The sequence below is a fragment of the Citrus sinensis genome, chromosome 5 (assembly GCF_022201045.2).
Source record: "Citrus sinensis cultivar Valencia sweet orange chromosome 5, DVS_A1.0, whole genome shotgun sequence".
Classification (NCBI taxonomy): domain Eukaryota; kingdom Viridiplantae; phylum Streptophyta; class Magnoliopsida; order Sapindales; family Rutaceae; genus Citrus; species Citrus sinensis.
Window position 1 is genome coordinate 899,167 of NC_068560.1, and position 23,339 is coordinate 922,505.

At 33.2% G+C, this 23,339-nt stretch overlaps 2 protein-coding genes across 4 annotated transcripts; one reads left to right on the forward strand and one right to left on the reverse strand.

Moving 5' to 3' along the window:
• Positions 1 to 297: 297 nt before the first annotated feature.
• On the reverse strand, positions 298 to 6,832 carry LOC102622928 (protein root UVB sensitive 6). Of its 3 annotated transcripts, none has more exons than XR_008054957.1 (14): positions 6,153 to 6,832; positions 5,640 to 5,738; positions 5,384 to 5,497; positions 5,221 to 5,292; positions 5,031 to 5,141; positions 4,828 to 4,947; positions 3,735 to 3,836; positions 3,568 to 3,640; positions 3,322 to 3,405; positions 3,154 to 3,218; positions 2,939 to 3,040; positions 2,648 to 2,830; positions 1,370 to 1,583; positions 298 to 599 (listed from the first exon to the last, which is right to left on the reverse strand). XR_008054957.1 is itself a non-coding variant. In XM_006470774.3 (13 exons), exons 1-13 carry the CDS (start codon positions 6,525 to 6,527, stop codon positions 1,521 to 1,523), a joined length of 1,563 nt encoding a protein of 520 aa, XP_006470837.2. In that variant the 5' UTR covers positions 6,528 to 6,832; the 3' UTR covers positions 1,056 to 1,520. The 3 variants fall into 3 exon arrangements, 1 of the variants encoding a protein (XP_006470837.2); XR_369809.3 differs by having other exon boundaries at positions 299 to 605; XM_006470774.3 differs by lacking the exon at positions 298 to 599 and having other exon boundaries at positions 1,056 to 1,583.
• An 8,062-nt stretch (positions 6,833 to 14,894) lies between these two features.
• Positions 14,895 to 22,430, forward strand: LOC102622638 (CLP protease regulatory subunit CLPX2, mitochondrial). Its single transcript, XM_006470773.4, has 15 exons — positions 14,895 to 15,651; positions 16,437 to 16,498; positions 16,711 to 16,805; positions 16,936 to 17,015; positions 17,433 to 17,483; positions 18,537 to 18,608; positions 18,689 to 18,766; positions 19,912 to 19,974; positions 20,719 to 20,789; positions 20,892 to 20,991; positions 21,168 to 21,272; positions 21,531 to 21,593; positions 21,733 to 21,855; positions 21,962 to 22,120; positions 22,230 to 22,430. The coding sequence occupies exons 1-15, from the start codon at positions 15,055 to 15,057 to the stop codon at positions 22,287 to 22,289; spliced, it is 1,779 nt and encodes a 592-aa protein (XP_006470836.2). The 5' UTR covers positions 14,895 to 15,054; the 3' UTR covers positions 22,290 to 22,430.
• Positions 22,431 to 23,339: the final 909 nt, after the last annotated feature.

Here is a 23,339-nt window from a genome sequence, read left to right on the forward strand (position 1 = left end):
ATGTTTCTGATTTGTGAAAAATAGGAGAGCAGGTAGAGTTAGAATATATAGGTTTAATTGGGATGTATTTGGATGGATGGTTCTTTAGAACTCATAAAAGGAAAATGGAGAGAAAAATTTAGGTTAGTGTAAAGACCTGAAGTGACAAACAACAATTATGTCCAGCATTGACAGCATAATCCATAACAAAAACATACCCTGTGGTGAAGTTGGATGAACAAATAATTCACATATGCAACAAGATATCATCAAACCAAATTGTGTACCAAACATCATATACCTAACAATCTAAAAGTGCATTTAAACTAACTAGGGGTTCCAAATTAAATTGGATAGGGTAAAATTTCTCCCTGTTAATGAGTAGAACAAATACCTCTCCAATATTATATCAGAATATAAATTCCGAATATACCATACTAAAGTAGATTATCAGTAGAATTTTGATTGTAATATACCAATGTATTAAAAGAAAAAAATAGAGGGGACAAGAGGCAAATGAATTCTACTAGACAAAATTTCTAAATTACCCTCCACATTTTCTTTCTCAACGCACTGAAATAATTAGTTTATGGAGTATCGGTCATCTTCAATCTACATTACTGCATCTACAATTAAACGAAACCTAAGTAAGAAGAAAGATTTAATATTTCCCAAAGTATAATTTAAAAGAACCCGTGTTGAATGAAGGGGTTCGCACGTGCATATATCCAAATAAAACACAAAACACATGGACTTCCAACACGACGCAAAAGGCCTGGAGGCCCAGAGCAGCTGTGACTCAAATTCTGATAAATACTGGTTTCACGGGCCTATAGAGCTACACTAGCGGCCGCCTGAGAACTAGGGCCATTGTAATTTGTGACAAAAAAGAGTTCATGAAAAGTAGTCTCTATATTCTAAATTTTTAATTACAAAAAATTATCTTAAATAATATAATATGTTATTCATCAATTAATTGATAAGATAATACAATTAATTTACTTAAATTTAATAAAAAAATTATCAATCACTTCATAAATGACACATTATTTAAAATAAATTTTTGAGATAAAAAATTTAGAACATCTATAATTACTCTTAGCTCATAAATTAGCAAAAATGCATTTCCCGGCCCATGCTGCGATTCTCTCAACACTTTGTATAATAACAAAACCGAAAAAGAAAGACCCAATACAAAGAAGAAAGGTCACCGCAGAAAGATTAAAGAATGCCTTCTATGCACATTATTACAGCAGCAACTCTATGCAAACGACTCATTTCAGGACTCGATAATGCACAATGCAACTGCAATCTTCCTCAAATATATATGATCATGAGCAGGAAACGTGGATCATGGACAAAAGTGGGCTGCTTAACAGAGAGAACTGACCGGCGCATATTAATGAGATTTATGGTTCCCATAGTCTCATTGATATAATATAAGCCTTTGTTTTGCCTGCATGCTTAGTTTGCAGGTTCGTCTGTGGATGCAGAATCTGCTTAGCAAGTTTGACAGCCAGCTTTTGAGGATGTTGTTCCATTTAACCGGGTAATATAAGCCGTGCTCGGCCAGGATTAAGAAGGGAATCCGAAATTCTCCAACCCTACAGGAAAATCAATGATAAAAAAGTTAAAAGCAGCAGAAGAACTATATCATATAGTTCACCAAATTCTCTGGAAACCAAAGCTAGGTACTTTAATGCTAAAACCAATATCCAAGTGAACCACATTTGCATTGTGGCATACTGGCATTTCACTTCATTTCACATGTGATCAGCGCATGCTGAGAACATCCTATGTAAAGTTGAAAAGAATTTCCAGCTGGCTTTAACAAGTATTTGTTCGCATTACTGTAGGCGTCTACAAGATAGTTTCCAGGGCTATTTCTAATTTCCCAACACAGTCCAGGAGACATCGCAGGTTCAATTTTGCCAAAACTAATGAAAGAAGGTGCATGTCATATTACGTTGAGGATTTTTATGATCTGGACAAAACTCTTTTAAGTAATCACTTAATAAAAGACTGCACATAATATAACATGCCATGCTTGAAATCATTTTTAAATGCTTTTTGTTCTCATGAGATGGAAGTACCTATAACACAAGTCACCCGCAAAAGCAATGAAAGAAAACTGCATACACTATTTCATGAAATTGATTTTTCCCTTTTTTAATCATAGTTAGTCCTCTTAAATTATTTCTAAAGACAGGTACTACTTGCATTTTTGAGAAACAATTTGAGTACCATTATCAAAGTAAGATTTGAAGAGACATTGGGAACAAGATTCATGATCAACCAGTGAATGACACCCACACCAAACTAACCAGCAGCAAGCTGTAGTTTGGTATTTGCTATGAGTTGTTAGGACACCAAGCAAAAGATTGGGAGATGCAATGCTCCATTAGAAGAGGGGAAAATATAACCATCAATGAGAAAACCTTTCTTAAATAGATTGTAAAGTAAAACTACAGAAATATCCATTTCTTTTTTTTATTAAACTCAGTATTTAAAAGTCTTCCGCAAATTCTAACAATCTAAAAGCACAAAAAGAGCATACCATTGAGAAGCCACAGCTCAAAGCTATTATATTTAATTTCAAATAGAGTTCTTCTCCGAGGACAAGAACGCAAGCAAAAAGAAAATAAATAAATGGATGATTTATACTAACCTGTTCAACTGTTTTATTCTTGAAAACCCCATAAGCTGTTGAGACCACCTTACAGGACTCTCCAATATGAGCTTCAAGATCAGCAGTGGTGAGCATAAGGTTTGAGTTGTCATATTCGTGCTGCTTCAGAGCTAAAGATCGATGACCACTGGATGAATTTATACAATGCAAAAGCACATACGCCTGCAAAGAAAGATAAATTACAGATTAAACCCGAAAAACATGAAGAAAACCACTAGACTGTCGTCTAACAACAACAAGAATTTAACACAAAGAAGTCAGTAAGCTTACATGGAATGCCGCTTTTAAAATGTCATCGGACTTTGCCTGATCTTTGAGCAAAGCGTAAACTTTACCCTTTGAAGGATTATATGTCACTACATATCTCTCTTTCTGTCATCAATTGAAAGTAAAAACTAAATGCATAGAAGGGATGCATCAAGGTAGAAAAAACTCATCTAGAGAGAAAGAGACTTCCATGCTTGTGAATCATTTTATTCTCATACCTCAAAGAAAGGTTCTACAGCAAGATATGCACCTGGGTCTTGAAAAGCGTCTTTAAATCTCGATCCTGCAAAACATGTGAAACAAACTTCAGATTAAACATGAGTGGAAGAACTCCATAACAACGTATTCTTTAACGAAAAAGAAAAATTCAGCAGTGTAAGGCTTACCAAGAACAACAGGCTTATCCCTCAGCCAGGGAAAACTGAATATATTTTCCTGTAAATTTCCCTCTCGCAATGAGGGAACATGCCCTGAAAATAGATAAGAGAACATTTTAAGAGTTGGCATGAAAAGAATTCACTCCTTATGCTTCCATGTACAACTTAAATTTAGTCTGCTTGGAACATCACAGAACACTAGTAAATTAAAATTAACCGTAATAATCTCATGTCATGTAGAACACTCATACTAACCCGTCTTGAGAAAGGATTCCACAGCCACGGAGAACCTGGCACGGTTTAATGTGTGCAACACTACAGATTTAACCTAGAAAAAATGCAGCTAATCAGTTAGCATGCTAAACTCAACTTCCACAAGAAATGAAAACAGAAAATTATATCACCAACGCTACGGGCCAAACCTCTTGGTAGGAGCTGAAAACATATCCACAAGAGAGGAGGGCAAATGTAGTAATCAGAGAGGGATTTCGTTTCGAGATCATTATGCTCAACCCAGTTCCCAGCTTCACAAAACAAATTCAGAATATTAACCTCAACCAAAAGAATAGGGCCAGAGTAATATGTAACAAAAATTTATCAGATATACTGCAGAGATAAATTCCAGATTACAAATCGGCATGGCCATTTAATACTCAAACAATTCCTCAATTGTGTTATAATGTCTGGTTATGTAAGAATAATATCATCATTGAATGCACAGTTTTATCTTGTGATTTTACCGAAGGACAAACTAAGCTCACATTCACGTTTACTTCATTTTTGACAAAACATGCAACATAAACACACACAAGATATCCAGCAACACAAAACATGTCTGTGTTTCAATGATCCAATACATGTCTGGCTATCAATTGAAAACCCACTTTATCACTAACTCATCTTGGAATGACCAGAGAATAAAGTAAAGAAATTTAACACAGCATATACAGTATCCAGCAATACCAATGATATAAACACCAAAGCTGGCTCAAATTGAATTCCTTAAATTGAAGCACAATACCAATCCCCTAGTTTTATTTTCTTTCACTCTCAGTACACCGTATCAATAGCAAAACTAAACTGCTGTTGATTATAAGCTATAATCAACATATAAATCTTTGCACAACAAGGCAAGATTTGTTGCTAGCTTTTAAAGCAATAATAATCAATCAAAGCATTTGAATTTCTTACGTGAAAGGTTATAGGCCCATTTACAGTTCTAATTATCATTTATAATCGAGATAAGGATAGGAAATGTGGAATCAGTTACATTTGAGACTGGTCTACCTAAATTCAATATCTGAATTCTCCATTTACTGACTCTCAATTTATGAATTTAGATCTGGGACCTAAGTTAAATATCTGAATTCCCCATTTAATGACTCTCAATTTATGAACCTTTATATACAGGATTTTAATTTCGTAAGATTCAAAAGCGATTCATTTACCAAGAATGATTCATATACTATAGTTCTACTACAGTGACATGAGGAATTTTTAGTTTGCCAAGAATACCAGATCTGCAATATTTCCAACACATTCTCCTTTAGCAGTAACATCCCCAATGTTCTCCCCTTTAGCAAATGCTTTATAAATTGGCGTACGCGTTGATGTAGATGTTACGGCTGCCACATTCTACAATTAAACAATTAAAAAAGGTATTAATCAGGAAAACTGACTCAACCATGTAAAGCTGTGCTGCAAGAAAACAACCATACCTTTGCCACATTAGCAGCACAAGCCAAAGGAAGAAAAAGGTGAGGCACAGCCGCAGTTGCCAACTCTACCCCTGCACCCAACTCCATAAGAAGATCGCCAGCAAATCGAAGCTACAACATATGCATAAGTTAGGAAAATTTTATGGTGAGAACTAAAGATAAAATATACCAAAAGTGAAACTAATCTTACCTGCTTTAAGTCGTAATCAAATTTCTTCCCTTGCCGGGCAAAAATCATTTTTCCAACTCGACCAGCACCATCCTGCAAATATGGCATAACTTTAATGTCAAGGATTATTTTCTTAATATTAACCTGGATACTGAACCCAATACCCAAAACTAAGCATATGTACCTTGAGAATCCAATTGATAGCAACAGCACCAGGAGTTGCTCTGTTTCTAGAGACACCAACAGAATTCAAAAGGGTTTGGGTTGTGAAAACACCCATTGCTCCACCAAAGAAGTGCTACAACAAACAAGGTAGCTGATTAAGCAATTTCAAAAGACAAGATCAATGAATCCATTGTCTAAAACTCTATATAAGTTCTACCCCTTCAATCCCTTAATTTACCACTTTACACTATTGTTCACGAAATCAAGAAGATTACCTTCAAAGCCCTCCAAGTCATATACGGCACATATGAAGGGGTGACGCTATCCGGGAAACCATCGGGCACCACATAGGATCTAATGAACGACATCAACTCCTGCAACACAAATTCAACACATGAACCATGATCACAGCCAACTACCCAAGCTAGAATTCGTCACAACCCCCAAAATTTTTGTTCAAAGATAGCATACATCGCTACAAACATAATGAATTTTCAGTTTATAACCCAAGATCAAGACCTGGGTAAGGCCAAGATTGACTAAATGAGAAGTGAGATGAAATGTCAGCATCTCACTTCACCTGAGCAGAGACACTGTCACTAAATTTTTTAAATGAACATTCTTTGATTACCAACTAATACTGACAAACTCATTGCTTACTTCATCATTGGAACTAGAAAATTACATTTAACAAATAAAAGAAAAACATATATATAAAAGACAAAATTATTATTTAAAATTTAAAAAGAAAAATCAAAATAATAAAGAAATGAAACAGTGAAAGTGACCTCAGCAGGAGCCTGAGGGCTCTGCAAGCTGATTGCACGAATGGAATTCCTCTTGAACTTTCCAGAACGGTCTCTCTCCGCCACGTAATTCCATCTCCGACCGTCGATATCCTCGCTACAAATCAACCTCAGGCTCGAATCCACGAACTGATCTTCCACGAGCCGGAACGCCGTCGTTTCGTCCGACTCAGATTGCAGCAAAGTAGCGGCAGCGCCTCCGCCCCCGACGCCAATCGGCGAACTAGACGTCGCCAGGTTGGCGCTTATACGCATCGTTTCGCGCACGAGAAGCCGCGCGTCCTGCGCCGCAGAGGAAGCCGCAGCCGCAGTGGAGTTTGCGGATTGCTTTAGTTTGATTGGAGGAGGAGTAGTCATAATTGAGGAGCAACGGAATCCGAATTTTGGAAAAAAAAAATGGAGAAGAATTCAAAAGTGTTTTCGATTGTGAAATGAGAAGGGGGGAGAGAGAGAGGTATTTAAATTACAAGAGGAGGGGCTTTGGAGTTAACGAAATGGGAATTCCCGCTGAGAGAATATAAAGGAGGGCAGGTGGCCGGTGGCCTACATTACATTTCCCTTTTAACGGAGCTCTAGAGGAAGAAACAAAGGAACACAACTATGTCAATTTTTATTTTTTTTTGGAAGGCACTGTTTGGATCGCCGAAACAAAATCTTGTGGCGTGTTTAATTTTGTTATTTGATAAAGACTAAAGATCCAAGTAAATATTTTTTAATATGTAGGATAGCAGAAATTTAAGTACATCGTTTTTATCGTGTAGCATGAGTCGTGCGCATTCATGACTGATTTTTACATTCACGGTTTAGAAAGGGCGCCTCTTTTTTTTTTTTTTTTTTTCTCCTTTACAAGAATAAACTAGAAAAGGGGTATGTGTAAAGTTAATGATCGTTAAAGCATAATTGTTTAAATAATTACATTTATTTAGGTCTAGTATAATTTTAAAGGGTTATAATTTTTAATTTATAACTATTATGAAAAAAATATAAAATAAAAGTAATAATATGTATCAATTATGTAATATGTATCAATTATGACTTTTAGATAACAAAATTTGACAAAAATAATAATCATATTTTATATTTTTTTAGTAGAGGATCAAATCAATTTAACTTTTAAGTTATAATATTTAGTATTTATTTAATATTTTACTGTCACTTAAAAGCTACCGCTATCTAACTATAGTACTAAAATATACCTTATTATGGAGAAAATTTTGGGTGAAATACTAATATAACTTTATTTCTACGTTCATCTAATAGAGTTTGTGGTATATTTAATTATTTTAAAATTAATCCAACTCAAATGAGTGAAAATTTAGTAAGCATAACATTTTTCTTTACTAATTATATTGAAATTGTGTTTCTCGAAAATGTAATTTTTTTCATGTTTTATACTAATTTCATTACAATTTTCTCTAATTTTAGTCCAGTTGTTTATTTAAAATGTTGTCTACTAATATTCAAAGATCTTTTTTTCTCAAAAAACTTATACAATGTGATAAATTAATCACCCTAATTTTCGAGGGTTATCCTTGTCTAATTGAAGAATAACTAAAAGAACTACTTCTTTTCCTAAAACAAAAGCCAATTTCAAAGGACGGCCAAACAAGCCCTTAATTAACCAAAAAGAAAACGAACTCTCTATCTGTCAGATTCTACGGACAGGAAAGCCAAATGAGCTACACAGTTGTGATTGTGAAGACTGAAAGTGGAAGGCATCTGGCTCGTGATGACGTGGCGACGGCTTGGTTGACAGACCGCACATGACCTCGCTGACCTTCTATTGGGCATTGGCGTTCATCAGCTTTTGCACATTGCCCTATGATCCTTCCACGTGTCCCCGATCATCTTAGGGAGAAGTTTTATCAAAAGCCTGTGCATTCTGTCGTGAGATCTTACTTCTCTCACCGTGCGTGTTGCTGAAAGGGGAATTTTTAAAATAACAGGCAATGTACGACGACCGTGCAATTTTTTTAGCTTTGTAATTTTCAAGTTTGTGTGAACTCTAAACAATATTTTTTTTTAATTATAAACTAACATTACGATTAGAATTTATCAAAAATTTAAATCGAGATATACAATGTTGTAGATTTTGAAATCACACCAAAAAAATTTTAACTATAAAACATATTCAAAAAAATTTTATAGGAGCACAAAAGTGATTTCAGAAATATATACGTCTGTTTTTTAAGTTAAATTTTAAAGAAAATGCTTTAAAAAGTTTTAATTTTAAAAATGTATTTGTTTTATTGTTTTCACCCTTTATTTAATTTATTTCTTAAGAATGTTTTCTCGTGTCCGTCCAATAAATTCTTCAACTTACTGTACATAGAAAGATAATGATTGCCACGCATGTAGGTGAAGTCGGTGTCGCGTACGTGGCAAGAGCAGACAAACAAAGTGGATTTCTCGTTTTTTTTAAAAAAAATGAAGATTCAGGTTCAAGTGGAGTTTGTGAATCGTGATAGTGAATATTCAATCAATCACATCACAGCCAATCCAAGTTGGATGCAGCTGGGCCCGCCCGCACTTTAGTGCTCTTCTCAGGCGGTTCACCGCTCATTCACCAACTCACCGGCGCTATCAATGCTAATTGATCATTATAGATTTTAGGTACACACATGAATTATATAATCTTGATTGTCAAAAGGAAAAAATTGGAAACCCTTAAGGCTACGATTTGAAGACAGGATTGGATTGGATTAGCTTTTATGATTAGATTGGATTAAATTATATTAGATTACACTAGATTAAATATAGTACTTGCACTGGATTAAATATAGTACTGTCTTTTGTTTGGTGCATGTCGGATAGAATTATAATAGTGTTATCTTATGTTTGGCATTTTACAGGACTGGATAATAAAAATAATAATAATTAATAGAAAAATTAAGTGAAATGCCATATGCTTAAATTTTGACAATAACTTTTGAATAAAATTTGCCTTCTATAAAGCATATAGATTCACTTACTAATTGAAAGAGAAATGTGAGTTTTCAATTCCTGCAACCAAGCCAACAACAAAAGAAAAATGGAAAAAAAAGTCAAGTTTAAGATCCGTACTTGAAGCTCCAATTTAATTAGAAGATAAGAATCAATTTAAATAATATTTTGAGTACCTTTGATTATTGCTCAAATCATCTAAAACAATTTTTGGAGAATCAAGATTTGTTGAGGAAGGAAGATGTGCATGCTCTGCATTTGTTTGAGAGTAATTGTAATTGGGTTTGCTTTCGGCTTGATGAAAGAGAGGAGATGATTATAGATTCACTAGATTTTTTTATCCAAGATCAACCCACCTAAAAAAGGGGATTGATAATCCCAAGATTATGCAATAAAAAATTAGATTTATTTTTTAATCTTTACAGCCAAACATGGCTATGGATGAAATTAATATTTTTAGTCTTGAAAATTAGTCTTATCCTACCTTTATCCCAGCAGCCAAACGTAGCCTAAAAGGCCAAAATAAGACGTAGGCTTAAGGGAGGTCCACGATGAGCATTGTTATCAAACTCGAAAATATATAGCCTATAGTTTCTATTAGTGGTAATATTGCCTATGTACTTCTATGAAAGTCAAGACCATCTCATTTTTATTGAATTATCTTTTAGGAGTCCAACAATGACGTCTTAAAGAATAGTGCATTTTATAGTCGTATGTTGTAAGATTACTATAATAAGGTAGCCTTGATAGAGTTTATTAGTCTCAAAATAATATGAGTAGTCTTTTGATCTTTGGTTAAAACTAAGCGTGAGCATTTGGTTTGAGTTAAAAGACAAAAACTAAATAGTTCAAAAGTTGGCAAACCTATTTGTTTGTGTTTGGTTCGGCTCAAAACCAACTCAAACTGACAAACCAATCGCTTTGCTTCATTTTAAATTATAAAAGGGATAAATCATTTTCAATTTCCTAAATGGCTAAATCCCTAATCGCCACCGGCAGCAATTCGGCCTCTCTCTCTCTCTCTCTCAATTAACTGTGGCACAACAGCTTCTCACAGTGACACTGACAACATGATGCCTTCATGAAGAGCCCTTCACACATGTCAACCTTGATACGACTCAAAGATATTTAATTTACTCTCAAGTATAAAAGCACCTAATTATAGTGAGCCGAGATCGATTCACAAAGAAAAAATTTATTTTTTTTTATTTTAGTTTATCTAAAAAAATTAAAATAAAATTTAAAGATATGCAACTTAATTTAAGTAAAGCTACGAAATTAAATTAGTTAGGGTTATGGATCCACTCTTAATAGTAAATACAATTTAATAAATTCTTTTTGTTTTTATTTTATTGACCAAATGATTAATTGTATAGATTACAATTATTTTTCCAATAATTTTATTATGGATTAAGTATTTAGTGTGCAAAAATTTAACTTGTCTACAATAAGTCAAAATATCATTTTACCATACTTTATACTAAGATATTAAGAATTCATTGTGTCAAACCTCATGTTTGTCTACAATAAATCAAAATTTCAAAATATAAATATGGACAAAATTAGATGAAAAATAATTTAATTTATATAATTAAAATAAAATTCGATTAAATCATTTTTTTAACTAAGAGTTTCACATTCTCCTAACTATTAGTATTTAGCTAAGTATAATTGGAATAAAAGTAATTATTAAAATTAAAAAAAGGTATTTGAAATTGAAAATAAAACTAATTCTGTTTATTGAAAATATATTACAAAGAGAGATGAGAAGAAGAATTTGAGGGAAAAGAAGCGAAGAAAATGTGTAGATAGATGTGTTCTCCCTTCTCTATTTATACTTATATATGATTAATCTACACCACACAAATAAATAAAACTAATTACATTTTAAATATACATTTGTCCCACTAACAAAACATAAATCTAACTTAAGTCATGCAAGCACACGCAACACATTCTACTAACAATTATCACACATAACATGGTAAAAACTTATAATTTCACAATTACTACATTTGTTGTGATAAAACTTATAATTTTACAACAAAAGTCGTGGATCCTCATCGGTAATGACCTAACTTTTCGGACTTCCAAAATCTAAATTTGACATCTATACACTTGTTTGGAGCATCAACTTGCGTGAAATTGTTATTTTTACCTAGTAAATATACAACAATACACAAAATTAAATATTTAGAAAAATAATTAGAAATTAACAATATGTTACATAATTACAAATGTAAAATATAATATAAGCACAAAATAACATTTTTATTTATTAATGAACATACAATTTTTAACATTAATCAAACCTATTTAAGAGCTGTTGTCTCATTCATAATCTCAATCTCTCTAATCTCAGCCCACTAATCTGCCATCAGCAACCCCGGTCGCCCGCCATCATCTTCACCACTTGTCTCACACTCATCACTTATGGTCTTGCTCTCTTTAGACTCAGCACCCATCACTCATCTTTGCCAGCACACATCACTTATCTTCGCTGGCCGTTTCAGTTTCAATTCCGCCGTTGCTGTCGTGCAAGTGAAAGTGAGCATCACTAATTCAGTTTCACTCACTCTGAGCACCTAACAGCAAGCCATTAATTGCCAACTAGTATCAATTTTATTTTAATTCAATTTCACCTCATTTATTGTTTGATTAATTCAAATTTTTGTAAATAAAAAATGAGTTGAAAACATATCTGATTTGATTGTCAAATTATTATCAGTTGGATTTGATTTTTGTTAAATTATGATCTATATGTTTGGTTTGATTTGCTCATGCATCGGTTGGTTTGACTTTGTAATTTGTAATTGATAATTTGATATTTGATTGGGAAAAATACTATCAAATAAATTAAGTAAAATTACTATATATATATATATATATATATATATATATATTGTTATATTATTTAAGATCATGTTTACTTATATATAGTGTTACCATGTGTATAGAGTGTAAATGCTACTTGCCAGTTAGTATAGGTGTAAACTATAAAGTTGAGTAAAATCATGTGAAAATTATAAAATTCAGTAAAATTAGGTTAAAAATGTAAAATTAAATTGTAATTAAAATTTCGGTTTGATTCGGTTATGTTCTAAAATTTTGTTATAATTCAGTTCAAGTTCCTGAGAACCATTTGATTTTAGTTCGGTTCGATTATGGCCACGAACTGATTCTAACCGGGAAACGCACACCCCTAGTTAAAACGTAATAAAACTTAATAAAATTTGATCATCTAATGATATATATGTTGTAGGATTATTTAGCACCTATAGAGTATCGTATTCATTATCTTATTTTAGCCTTTAGAGTTATGCAATATTTTTTTTGCAAGTAATTAATACCTATTGATAAAAGTAGAATTTGCCCCTTTTTCTATCAATTACATGAAGCTTGCTCACTCTAAGCCCATGCTTCTTTGCTCAGCCTACCCTCCCATTTTGCAGGAGACTCACATCTAATGTGACGATCATTTAATAATAACATGCACAACACGAGTTCTCAAAAGTCTCTGGTCTATATGCAAATAACAACTTTTATGTGGATGTTTTGATATCGCTTGTCATGCATCAAGAACTTACCATCAACTCAAAAGACTATATTATTGTAAAAAGTTACTGTTGATGTCAATAACGATTTTAACAACTGAATTTGTTTTTTTGAGGGCAACAACACAAACTGAAACTTAATCGTTGATCTAATTGCAACTTCTCTCACCTGCCAACCACAAAACACAATTAAGATTTGTTAGTGTGGATGCTAGCATAGATCTTTTGATGCCTGAATAAGTTATTTAGCATATAAAAGGAGAAAATAGACTGAAAAAACTAGAAATAATGTTGGAATTCAATGAATTTTCGGTGTAGTAGTTGAAGATCATGTAAAAGGTAAAATGGTTGAATAGATGATAACTTGTAAAAATTTATAGTTGATTTCGCTGACCCCCTCATCTGATGCTCTTTTTTGTTTAAATAAGTCCTTAGTTGTGGGTAGTTGCCTCCATTTCACCACGCTTACCAACAGTTAATGGTAGTTATCTATTAGTTGAGGGTAATTAAAGAAAGTAGTGGCACATAACTTCCTTAGAAAATATGTCACGTTTATCCAACCTAAACACCCGTTCTCTAGTTTTCAATATTGGGAAGTTATTACCGGTATTAAAAACTAATTGTCAAAAAATAAAAAATTTTAGCAAATCCAATAATTATTTACTCGAATTTAGATATTCTACCAAGTTAAGTTATGTTAACTTTTTTATAATCTTTTATTACAAAAGCATTTAAAATGGTATACGATTATAATTTAAAGATATATACTTATTCAATAAGTAACAACAAATCTCAACTCGACATTGAATCGAAGTTCTGTTTATCCAATATTGAGTTCAAAATCAATCCTATTATTTTTTGTGCCTAGTCATTACCAAGCAATTAGATTCTAAAATTGGTTTGACATGTGTATACACCTGCCAATTAAGTTCTCTTGCTTTCTTTCGGCGATGCGAGTAAAAGTATCTTTGATGCCTATTTCACCATCATGTGTTGTTATTATTAATGAGCCTAATCAAACGGTTAGTGGTTGATTGGTGAAGTTTCTTTAAAATGACTTATCGTTTTAACAGACAGCATCCTGTACATTTGCTTTGCGTTTCTGAAAACATGTTTCTAAAATAGGAAAAAGTTTATTTGCTTTGAATTTCATAACATTTATTTTAAAATTAGCTGTGAAGTAGAGGATTTGAGAAGTTGAGACTTGAGAGTTTATGATTAATGAGTTTGATCTATTTTTTCTTTTAAATAAATAAAGTTTTATTAATTTCATAAATAATTTAATTTTTATAATTATTTGAAGAACAGTTATTATTTAGCAAGGGTTCCTTTAGTTTAATATGGCAAGAGGCAAATTAAAAAACACAATTTTTTTTTAAATATTACAGAATAAGTAAATCATATTAAAATAATAAAATCTATATTTTTCTTATTTTCAGTTTATTCATTAAACACACCCCCAATGTTTAGTTAAAGGGACAAAAACCCCCTAACGTTTCAAAAAAAGATATTTACACCCCAATTCACTAAAAGAAACAGTAATTTTTAATAGAAATTACTGTTATACCCTTCTAACATATAAAAAAATATATATACAACTTTAATTTGTGGTATTAATACCATAAAATTTTATTTAAATTTTATTTAAATTTTAAACTTATATATTTAACAATTCTACACATGCTATCATTTAAACTTGTATATTTATAACTAATTGTTTATGTTATTTATTATGGTATTTAAAATTGAAATACAAGTCATTAATAACCAATTTTATTTATTTTTATTCTTGAGTAATGAATTAAATTTATTTAGCTTGAAGAGGGAATTTGATAAAAATTTAAATAGAGAAATTGGGTAATGAGGGTATATTTATAATTTTATTAATAGTATATAGATAAATTGGATAATTAATAATTTTTTATATGCTATAAGGGTATAATGGTAATTTATTCTTTTTTAAAATGTTAGGGGATTTTTATCTCTTTACTTAAATATTGGGATTTGTTTGTCCTTTTCCCTTAAAAAAATACTCTTTAAAAACAGATATTGATGAGAGCATGTGAAAAATGAATTGGTAAAGTAGTAATGAAAAATTTCCTGTAAAACAGAATACAGGGGTATATATGACATTTCCTCATAAAATTGACATGGTTATGTAATATATTTCATTTCGGCATGCTACTATGGTCAGTGAAGTTTTGAGGGATAAACACATAATTATCCGTCAATTTCTGTCCAAAAAAAATATATTATTTGTTGATGTATGCTCCTCTTCTCTAAGCTCTCCGTCACCACCACCAGTCCACCGTCACCACTTGAACCCACTCGATTACACCTATTTCCGACAACAAAACGGACAAAGCAAAAACACAGAAATCAAAAACATGTTTTCATCACTTCTTCTAAAACGCACCAACCAAACCCTAAAACAACTCACAGCCAAACACCGCCTAATCCCGATTACCTCCAATGCCACCACCTCCATCAACACTTCGATTATCCACTCTAAACCCCTACTGAATTCCCCAAATTGCCCCCACTTCCGCCCACTCTTCCGTTACAATCATAACGGCGGTTACGGCACCGACTACGATTACATTCGAGCCGACGTTAACTGTCCCCGATGCTCCGCCGAGTTCCCCGTCCTCTTCTCTAACCGTCCGTTATCGTTAACTAATCGCGAGCCGGGGGTTTACCAGGCCGTTAATTTCTGTCCGAAGTGTAAGACGGCTTTCTATTTCCGGCCGTTTAAGTTGACGCCGTTAGAAGGGAGCTTTATTGAGTTGGGGAAGGTTAAGGTGGAGGAGATTATGGGTGGGTTTATTAGGAAAGATGGTGAGAGTAATGGAATTGAAAGTGAGAGTGAAACTGAAAATGGGAATAGGAACAGAAATAGTGAGGGGAATATTGATTTGCCGACGCCGAAGGAGATTTGTAAGGGGCTTGATGAGTTTGTAATTGGGCAGGAACGAGCGAAAAAGGTCTGTTCGTGGTTGTTTATGAATATTTCTATAGTTTAGGGACTTACCTGTTATTTTTTAATTGTTTAGTATTTAATTTTTGAAGCAGGTAACCTTTTACTTGGTGTGTGGGGTGTTAAAGTTACTAGTTTTAGAAATAATGTTACAAATTTTAAGCTCAATCGCGAGTTTCACGGATGGCATTGCCAGGATGAGTTTTACGTCATACATAGCTTGTCAATGGTATGTTTGGGATTGAGATATTGTGGCTTCTAATGCAGAGCTGCTGTGGAATAGAATCAGTAGCTGTTAAGTATAAGTGGAGGGGTAATTGGAAAAAGATTAGCGATCTAGTTGCTTTGATCACTCTGTAGACATCATGCTACAAGTTGACATGAGATGAGATTATAACTTGAGATATGAGTTGTAACGTGGTAGACTTGTAAATGCCATTGTTTGGGTATTATAGCATTTGCATTACCTTATTTTTATTAGCAAATTTTCTTGTAGAGATGATGAGTGGGTAGAACATAATTTCAGTTCTTATGGTTGTCTGTTCATTGTTGTTGAGTTAGAGAAGTATCAGACTATCATGTTGAACTAGTTAACTTCTGAGTGGGGTTTTATGATTTACTTGAGTTTGAATTCAGGCTCTTATTTGCTTATTTATTTGTGAAATTTAAAGTCATTGTTTAGCAATTTTCTATAACTTACAGAGTTTACTGTAATTTTATTTAGTTGTTGGATTTGTATCTCACAGTCACATATCTTTTGCATTCTTGTTGACATGCTTGTTTATGTGATAGGTGCTTGCTGTAGCAGTTTACAACCACTACAAAAGGATATATCATTCCTCTTTGCAGAAAGAGTTAGTTTCTGATCACCTTTATGTTGACTCAATCTTAGGGTCCTTAGTCCTTATTGTTTTTAGTTGGTTGCTGCTTTTGGCATTGTTCAATTTTTGTTTACAAGCATGCTTGCTTTGCACATGCCAATAATGCAGTTTTTCACTAGTTAGAAGTTAGATATTTGACAGTTTGAGGCTGCTTCATTTAATTGAACTTGTTCATCTACTACCAGGTCAGGTGTAAAATCGGGCAATTGCAATGTTGAAAATGATGAAATTGTTGAGTTGGAGAAGAGCAATGTTCTTTTGATGGGTCCTACTGGATCAGGTATGGTCAAGTTTTCTTTACCTGGTTCTTGCTTTTCCGCTTCTTATTGTTATTATGTTATCATGTGATAACTCAAAACTTATTAGACTGTTGTCTTCGTTTTTGTATTTTTCCTTGACCATAAGGATAGGGAAAACTTTACTTGCTAAAACTCTTGCTCGCATTGTGAATGTGCCATTTACCATCACTGATGCAACAGCTTTAACACAGGCAAGTTCATTGGTTCATATAGTTTTTCAGCTCTCATTCCTGTATGTGTACAGATTAGTGGTGACACTTATATCTTTGTTATCATGAATACTGTTAAGTACATTTGTGTTTCTGATGAATTATTTGTTTTGTCGAATATCATATTGAGAAAAAAAGAAGCAAAAGCTAGTTACTCCTGTTTCTTCATCACATCTAGTCATAATGTACGTGCTTATCAATCACATTTTGTCCATGCATGTTGCTATTTATGTATAGTTTTCTGTTCTGGTTTGTTTGTAGGGATCTTTTCCTCTTTCATTTGTCATCGCAGGGCATTTTAATTTAACGTTAGTTGATTTCTTCATAAAGAGCTTTGTTTTAGGGTTGTTTTTCTAAATTACTCTAATAAATTCTACTATGTTCTCTCTCTTTCTCCAGGCTGGGTATGTTGGAGAAGACGCGGAATCAGTATTGTACAAGTTGTTAGCGGTATGGTGCACCTTTTCCGTGTTTTTATACATAGTTCCTTGATAAATTTCTTAATTTTCAGATACACTAGCATTTGCCGATAAAACTGTCAAAGAGCATAGGCTAAGATAGTATCAATTTACTCATTTCATAAAGAGAAAAATGAAATTGTTTTAAAGGGCTGGGGTGATATACTAGTTTTCCATTTACAATTAGTCAGTTCATCTTTCTGTTTATGTGGGATTAATACTTTTGAGTCAAATGCTTTTGATGATTGAACTTCTAAGAAGAATAGGCTGAGTCAGTTAGTCTTCATTTGAAAAGGACAATAAAGTGACAAAAAGGATTGGGTACTCTTTTAATTTTTTTGTTCCTTTCTTGTGTTTCTTTTTGTCCCTTTAGTTTTTAGGTATTCATAATTTTAAGTTCTTGTAAGGTTAAATTGCCAATTCTTAATAAGTAGAATGTATAGAAGGCCAAGATTCCAAATTGGTGTGTTAATGTCATTCTTTGGCTCCAAGAGAAATGGTATTGTAATTAATTCTCTGCCGTTGGCATGTGCATGCCCTCATGAACATCTGTGGAGCATCAATAATTTGATTGTGCTTCCATGCTATGTCCGCTGCTGGGTTGGTAGGTTTTTGATATATGTGGTTCATTGTGCGAGAATATTGTGATGTATGGCACTCATAAAAAAAGAAAAATGATGAGGGATATGGCAAAAGAATATATTGCCATGTTTACTCTAACTGCTGAGTTATTGGAATTTTTGCGTAATTTGATTCATTGAGAATTTTGATCTAAAAATTGATAATCAGAATTGATTAGTTCCTTTGATCTGTTCATTTGGAAACACTCATATTAAATTTCAGGTCTTTGATGGTGAAGTTCCCGTTCCAGGACTTAGGAATTTTCTGTAAACTCATTAAACAAATATACTCACTTTTATGTCCATTCATAAGATTCTTGTGTTTATGTTTGAGAAAATCTATTCTGTATTAAATTTGTAAGAGCTTTTATTCAACAGCGATTCTTTTATCTTCGCCTTTTCCTTGAATGCTTTTTGGTCCATAGGCTGCTGATTTCGACGTGGAAGCAGCTCAGAGAGGGATCGTCTACATTGATGAAGTTGATAAGATAGTGAAGGTAGTTTATGATTTGTCAATATAGCTATTGTAAATTTAGCAATGCTAGAGTTATGCATACCTTATCATATTTGGTTGCAGGCTGAGAGTCGAAACAATGGCAGAGATGTATCAGGCGAGGGAGTCCAACAGGCATTACTGAAAATGCTAGAAGGAACTGTGAGTGAAACATCTGCAAAATTAGTCTGTCAATTTAGTATTTTCTTCCTTGTTTACTTTTTCCTTATTGTTATGGGCAGTGCATTTGCATTGCTTCAACTGCCATAATTGAAATAAAATACAGAAATAATTGATATTTTAGTGCCCAATTGCATTGTAAGAAATGTTTGATTCATTTGTGGCCTAAATTATTATGACAGAATTCTGTGGTGTAATTTAGTATTTTCTTCCTTGTTTACTTTTTCATTGTCGTTATGGGCAGTGCATTTGCATTGCTTTAACTGCCATAATTGAAATAAAATACAGATATATTGATATTTAGTGCCCAATTGCATTGTAAGAAATGTTTAATTCATCCGTGGCCTAGATTATTATGACAGAATTCTGTGTTGTAATTTTATTAATTTTTTAATCTGTTAAGTCTTTTGATGCAAATCAACTACTGACAACTTTCTGCTATCACTGCAGAGTGCAGTATGACCATTTCAAATAATAAAAAAGAAAACACTAAATCCTAAATGTTTCCTAATTTCAGAATTATTGGTCTAGAGATTATATCTACTATTTTTTCTTTCCTCAATCCGTTGATGATGATGATGAAAAAGGAACTGCTTTTCATTTTTTTCTTGTCAATATTCCTAGTTATGCCTAGTCTGATATTTCGTGGCTGTACCAAAATCCATACTCATAATATCTTTATCTTTCTTGAATCCTGCACGCATGAAAATAGTCTCAAATAGTTATTTAATGAAGTGATAATAATATTCAACACATTTTTGGTCTGTCAAGTGAGCCAGTTCGAAATTTGACTTTAAATTGACCAGGCTTTCTGATGCCACTGGTGCTTATTCCCTGGCCCTCGTCTCTGGTGTTAAAGGGTGAAATATTGTGGGGCAAGTGTCAAACTTGGCACTTGGCTTATAAAAGGAAAAGAAAAGTTCTTTAAATGCTTACCCTTAGGCATCAAGTAAAATGTATGTTACTGCTTTATTGAAACATTGTGATTTTATGATGCTGAGATATCTTAGTTTAGTCATGTTCGTACTTTTTAAGGATAACTGCTAAGTTTCGAGTTTGAAGTATTAACTTTTCTTCTGTTTCTATAATTTTTGGTTATATAAGATCCAATGCTTTCTCATTCTCAGGTAGTAAATGTTCCTATACCTGATAACGGACCTCGGAAGCATCCTCGTGGCGATAACATTCCAGTATGTTATTCTCTTACTTTTCTGCTGTGTTAACACAATTAAATTTATTGATTGTGAGATTTTGTGAGTGTTACCCTCATTGAAGTACAAAATTTTCTTTCTAGAGGTGCTCATGCCAAGCACACATTTCATAGATGTTTTGGTAGAAATATATATTATATTCAATCTGAAAATTTCAAGTATTTGAAGAGTCCACTAGCAGGGTGTTAGGGTAGTTTCAAGAAAGAAGAGAGAAATGCAGAGAAGTGTATACCACAAACAGACTGGAGCAGCTTTGTGTATTAATAATGATAAATGAAATTAGTAAAGTACCATCACACCATATTAATAATAATAAACCTTTTTTCAGATATTTTGAACACAGGGTTTATTAAAAACTAATCACCATTCTTTGGGTTTATTGAAAACTAATCACCATTCTTTCTGGCTAAAAGATTAAGCGAAGAATAATTGTAAACAACCATGTCTTGACACCTTCTCTTCACGAGCTTGAAAATGGTATCCTGTGCCACATTTTACTTTCTTTGTAAATGCCTCAAGTCATCAAGGTTTTCCTAATTGTCTTGCCTTGTGTGCCACTGGCCCCATGAGTTTAATGCCTTGTGAAAGCTTGAATATGCATTTACGGTAGAACTAAAAAGCATGAAATAAAAATGTGAAGCAATCTCTTTCTTCCTTTTTCGTCAGATGTTTGCCAAGACTAATGTGACTATGAATCTTATAACTTAATTGTGATATGTGCAGATTGATACGAAAGATATCCTTTTCATATGTGGTGGTGCCTTTGTTGGTTTGGAGAAGACAATTTCAGAGAGGTAATGCCATCTCTTAAGGATTGTTTGTTAACAGAGTCTTTTAACGAATTTTGCTTTCCATGTTCTGGGAGTTTGAAATGTTCAAGTACTTAATCTTTGTAGACGGCAAGATTCTTCTATTGGCTTTGGAGCACCAGTCCGTGCAAACATGAGAACTGGTGGATTGACTGATGCGCTTGTGACGTCATCATTGTTGGAATCAGTGAGAATCAAAATCCAGATGGCTAGATTTGCTGGTTCTTTTTGATTTATGAATGAGCATTTTTTTCCGTCCTAACCTGGAGATCCTTTTCTTCTTTTGTTTGATTATTGGCATCAATGTTTCTTATCCTTTTCTTCTTTTGTTTGATTATTGGCATCAATGTTTCTTACGGTCAGGTAGATAGTGGTGATCTTGTAGCATATGGCCTCATTCCTGAATTCATTGGACGGTTTCCGATTTTAGTGAGCTTGTCAGCTTTAAATGAGGATCAACTTGTTCAGGTGTGTTCTATCTTCTGATGGTATACTCGGTTAACTTCTTCCTGTGTTTAACTGTTGTGTTGACCATTAGTAGGCCCTATCATGCACACCAACCTCCAAAATCATTTAGTACTTATTAAGTCTTCAATTGGTTGTTGATGCATCCAAAATCTGTGCAGCGTGCAAAGGAATTTGAATTGAATTTTTTTTTCCTCCTTTTCTTCTTTAATTATTACAAGAAAGTAGACAAGTTATGATGGAAATATTCTTGTAAGACAGGTTCTCATGGAGCCCAAAAATGCTCTTGGTAGACAGTACAAGAAGATGTTCAGCATGAATAATGTAAGATTTTGATCCATTTTGTTGGTGGTTTGGAAATTTTTACTTCATTCTCCCTTTTAAATCATTGACAACTGTCACCAATATGCAGCTCTCTAAATGTCAGCTTCTATTAACTACTGTGTTCCTTTTCAAACTTCAGGTCAAACTGCATTTTACTGATGATGCATTGCGATTGATTGCAAAGAAAGCAATGGCAAAAAACACTGGTGCTCGGGGTCTAAGAGCCTTATTAGAAAATATTCTAACAGAGGCAATGTTTGAGGTATATTATCTGTCTGAAAAATTGCAACGGGTTTGCAGTTGGACCAGCTCCTCATGCCACCATGATTGAAAGTCTTTTTGTTTTCTTTCTTTTTATTTGCGGTCAGATTCCGGAAACCAAGATTGGAACTTCAAGTGTAAATGCAGTATTGGTCGACAAGGAGGCCGTTGGATCAGTGGATGCACCTGGATGTGGTGCAAAAATTCTTCATGGAGATGGTGAATTGGAACGAGTTCTTCATGAAACAAAGTCAAAGGATTTTATGGTACGTTCTTGTTCTTCCCTCTTTAGGAGTGCATTCCCCCAAATTTATGATGCTTTTCCGAAATCGAATTTGAAACTTGATTGATTGATTAATTAATCTTGTCTTGCAGGGGAAAGGCAAGTTTGCACAGGGTGGGCTAGAGGTTCAATCAAGATCACTGAGCTTGTAATTAGATTAATATTTTGCTGTTGTATAAATTTTCTGTAAATAATAAAAATAGTCACAGTAAAATGGAAGAAACAATGCAATTTTGTTTTTCTTTTTGTTCAAATCCTCTTCAACAAGTTCCAAATATATTCGAATTTTGTGACATCGGCCTTCTGTAAAATTTTTTGGTAATACTGGTTGGTGAGAAGTGCCCATGAGAATGATTCTGAAGTGCTTCTCAAATCCCCGGGTGCATGTGACGAATAAAGAGGAAAAAAACTTGCCTTTCAATAATTTGTTCGATGGGGCTTTTGCCATTATTAAGAGTGCTTTTTGACATGTCCAAAATTTTTTAACTGTTTCATTGACGGATGACAATTGCTCGGGTCGGGTTTGGCTGAGCTCGAGCCCGCCCCGATAACACATATAAAAGTTCCGAGCCCGGGATAAACCCAATCGTTTTGGCTTCGGGTCAGGCTTAGCATTAAGAAAAATTCTCGTCGCAAGAAGAGAAGCCATGGCAAACAAGTATTATTAGACCGAAAGAAGTGGAAAGCTTTCGATACAATTTTTTCTTTTTTATTCTAAAGAAAATCAAATGATTTTGAATAAATAAAAAGCTGCTAAAAAATGGATAATTAAATTAATGAGTGAATGAGTGAAGATCTACTTTATGAGAGTAGTAAATTCTTGTGGATATAATCAAAACCATTAGTGATAATTAAATAAAATTTGATAATAAGGTGAGCCAAAGCCTAGAAGGCTTCATCAAAAGGCATTGCCATTTGCCTTTTTCTGATAAAGGGCTTTTTATTTTTTTTTCTTTTCTTTTTTCCTTTTTAACATAGACATTTTAATTAAATACGAATATTTTTGTAATTAAAAAAATATTCGAAGTTTTTACTAAATTATATATTACAAGGGAATGATTTATTAATTGATAACAAATGAGTTATTAATTGATAAGAAATTTATTCATTGACTTAAAATTTCAATATAGTTGCGAACAAAAATTATAATTTTTTAATGTTTCTCGTAAACCCATTTTTCTAACAAAAAATTATGCTTATGT

Bases quoted from the DNA above. Each gene is read 5' to 3' on its own strand.
- LOC102622928 (XM_006470774.3), bottom strand. From the start codon at position 6,527: ATGACTACTCCTCCTCCAATCAAACTAAAGCAATCCGCAAACTCCACT. The intron at 5,293-5,383 runs GTACATATGCTT...CCATATTTGCAG, and splicing joins CTATCAATTGGATTCTCAAG to GATGGTGCTGGTCGAGTTGG. The intron at 4,948-5,030 runs GTATGGTTGTTT...GTTTAATTGTAG, and splicing joins GTGCTGCTAATGTGGCAAAG to AATGTGGCAGCCGTAACATC.
- LOC102622638 (XM_006470773.4), top strand. From the start codon at position 15,055: ATGTTTTCATCACTTCTTCTAAAACGCACCAACCAAACCCTAAAACAA. The intron at 16,806-16,935 runs GTATGGTCAAGT...CCATAAGGATAG, and splicing joins GATGGGTCCTACTGGATCAG to GGAAAACTTTACTTGCTAAA. The intron at 21,273-21,530 runs GTGTGTTCTATC...CTTGTAAGACAG, and splicing joins ATGAGGATCAACTTGTTCAG to GTTCTCATGGAGCCCAAAAA.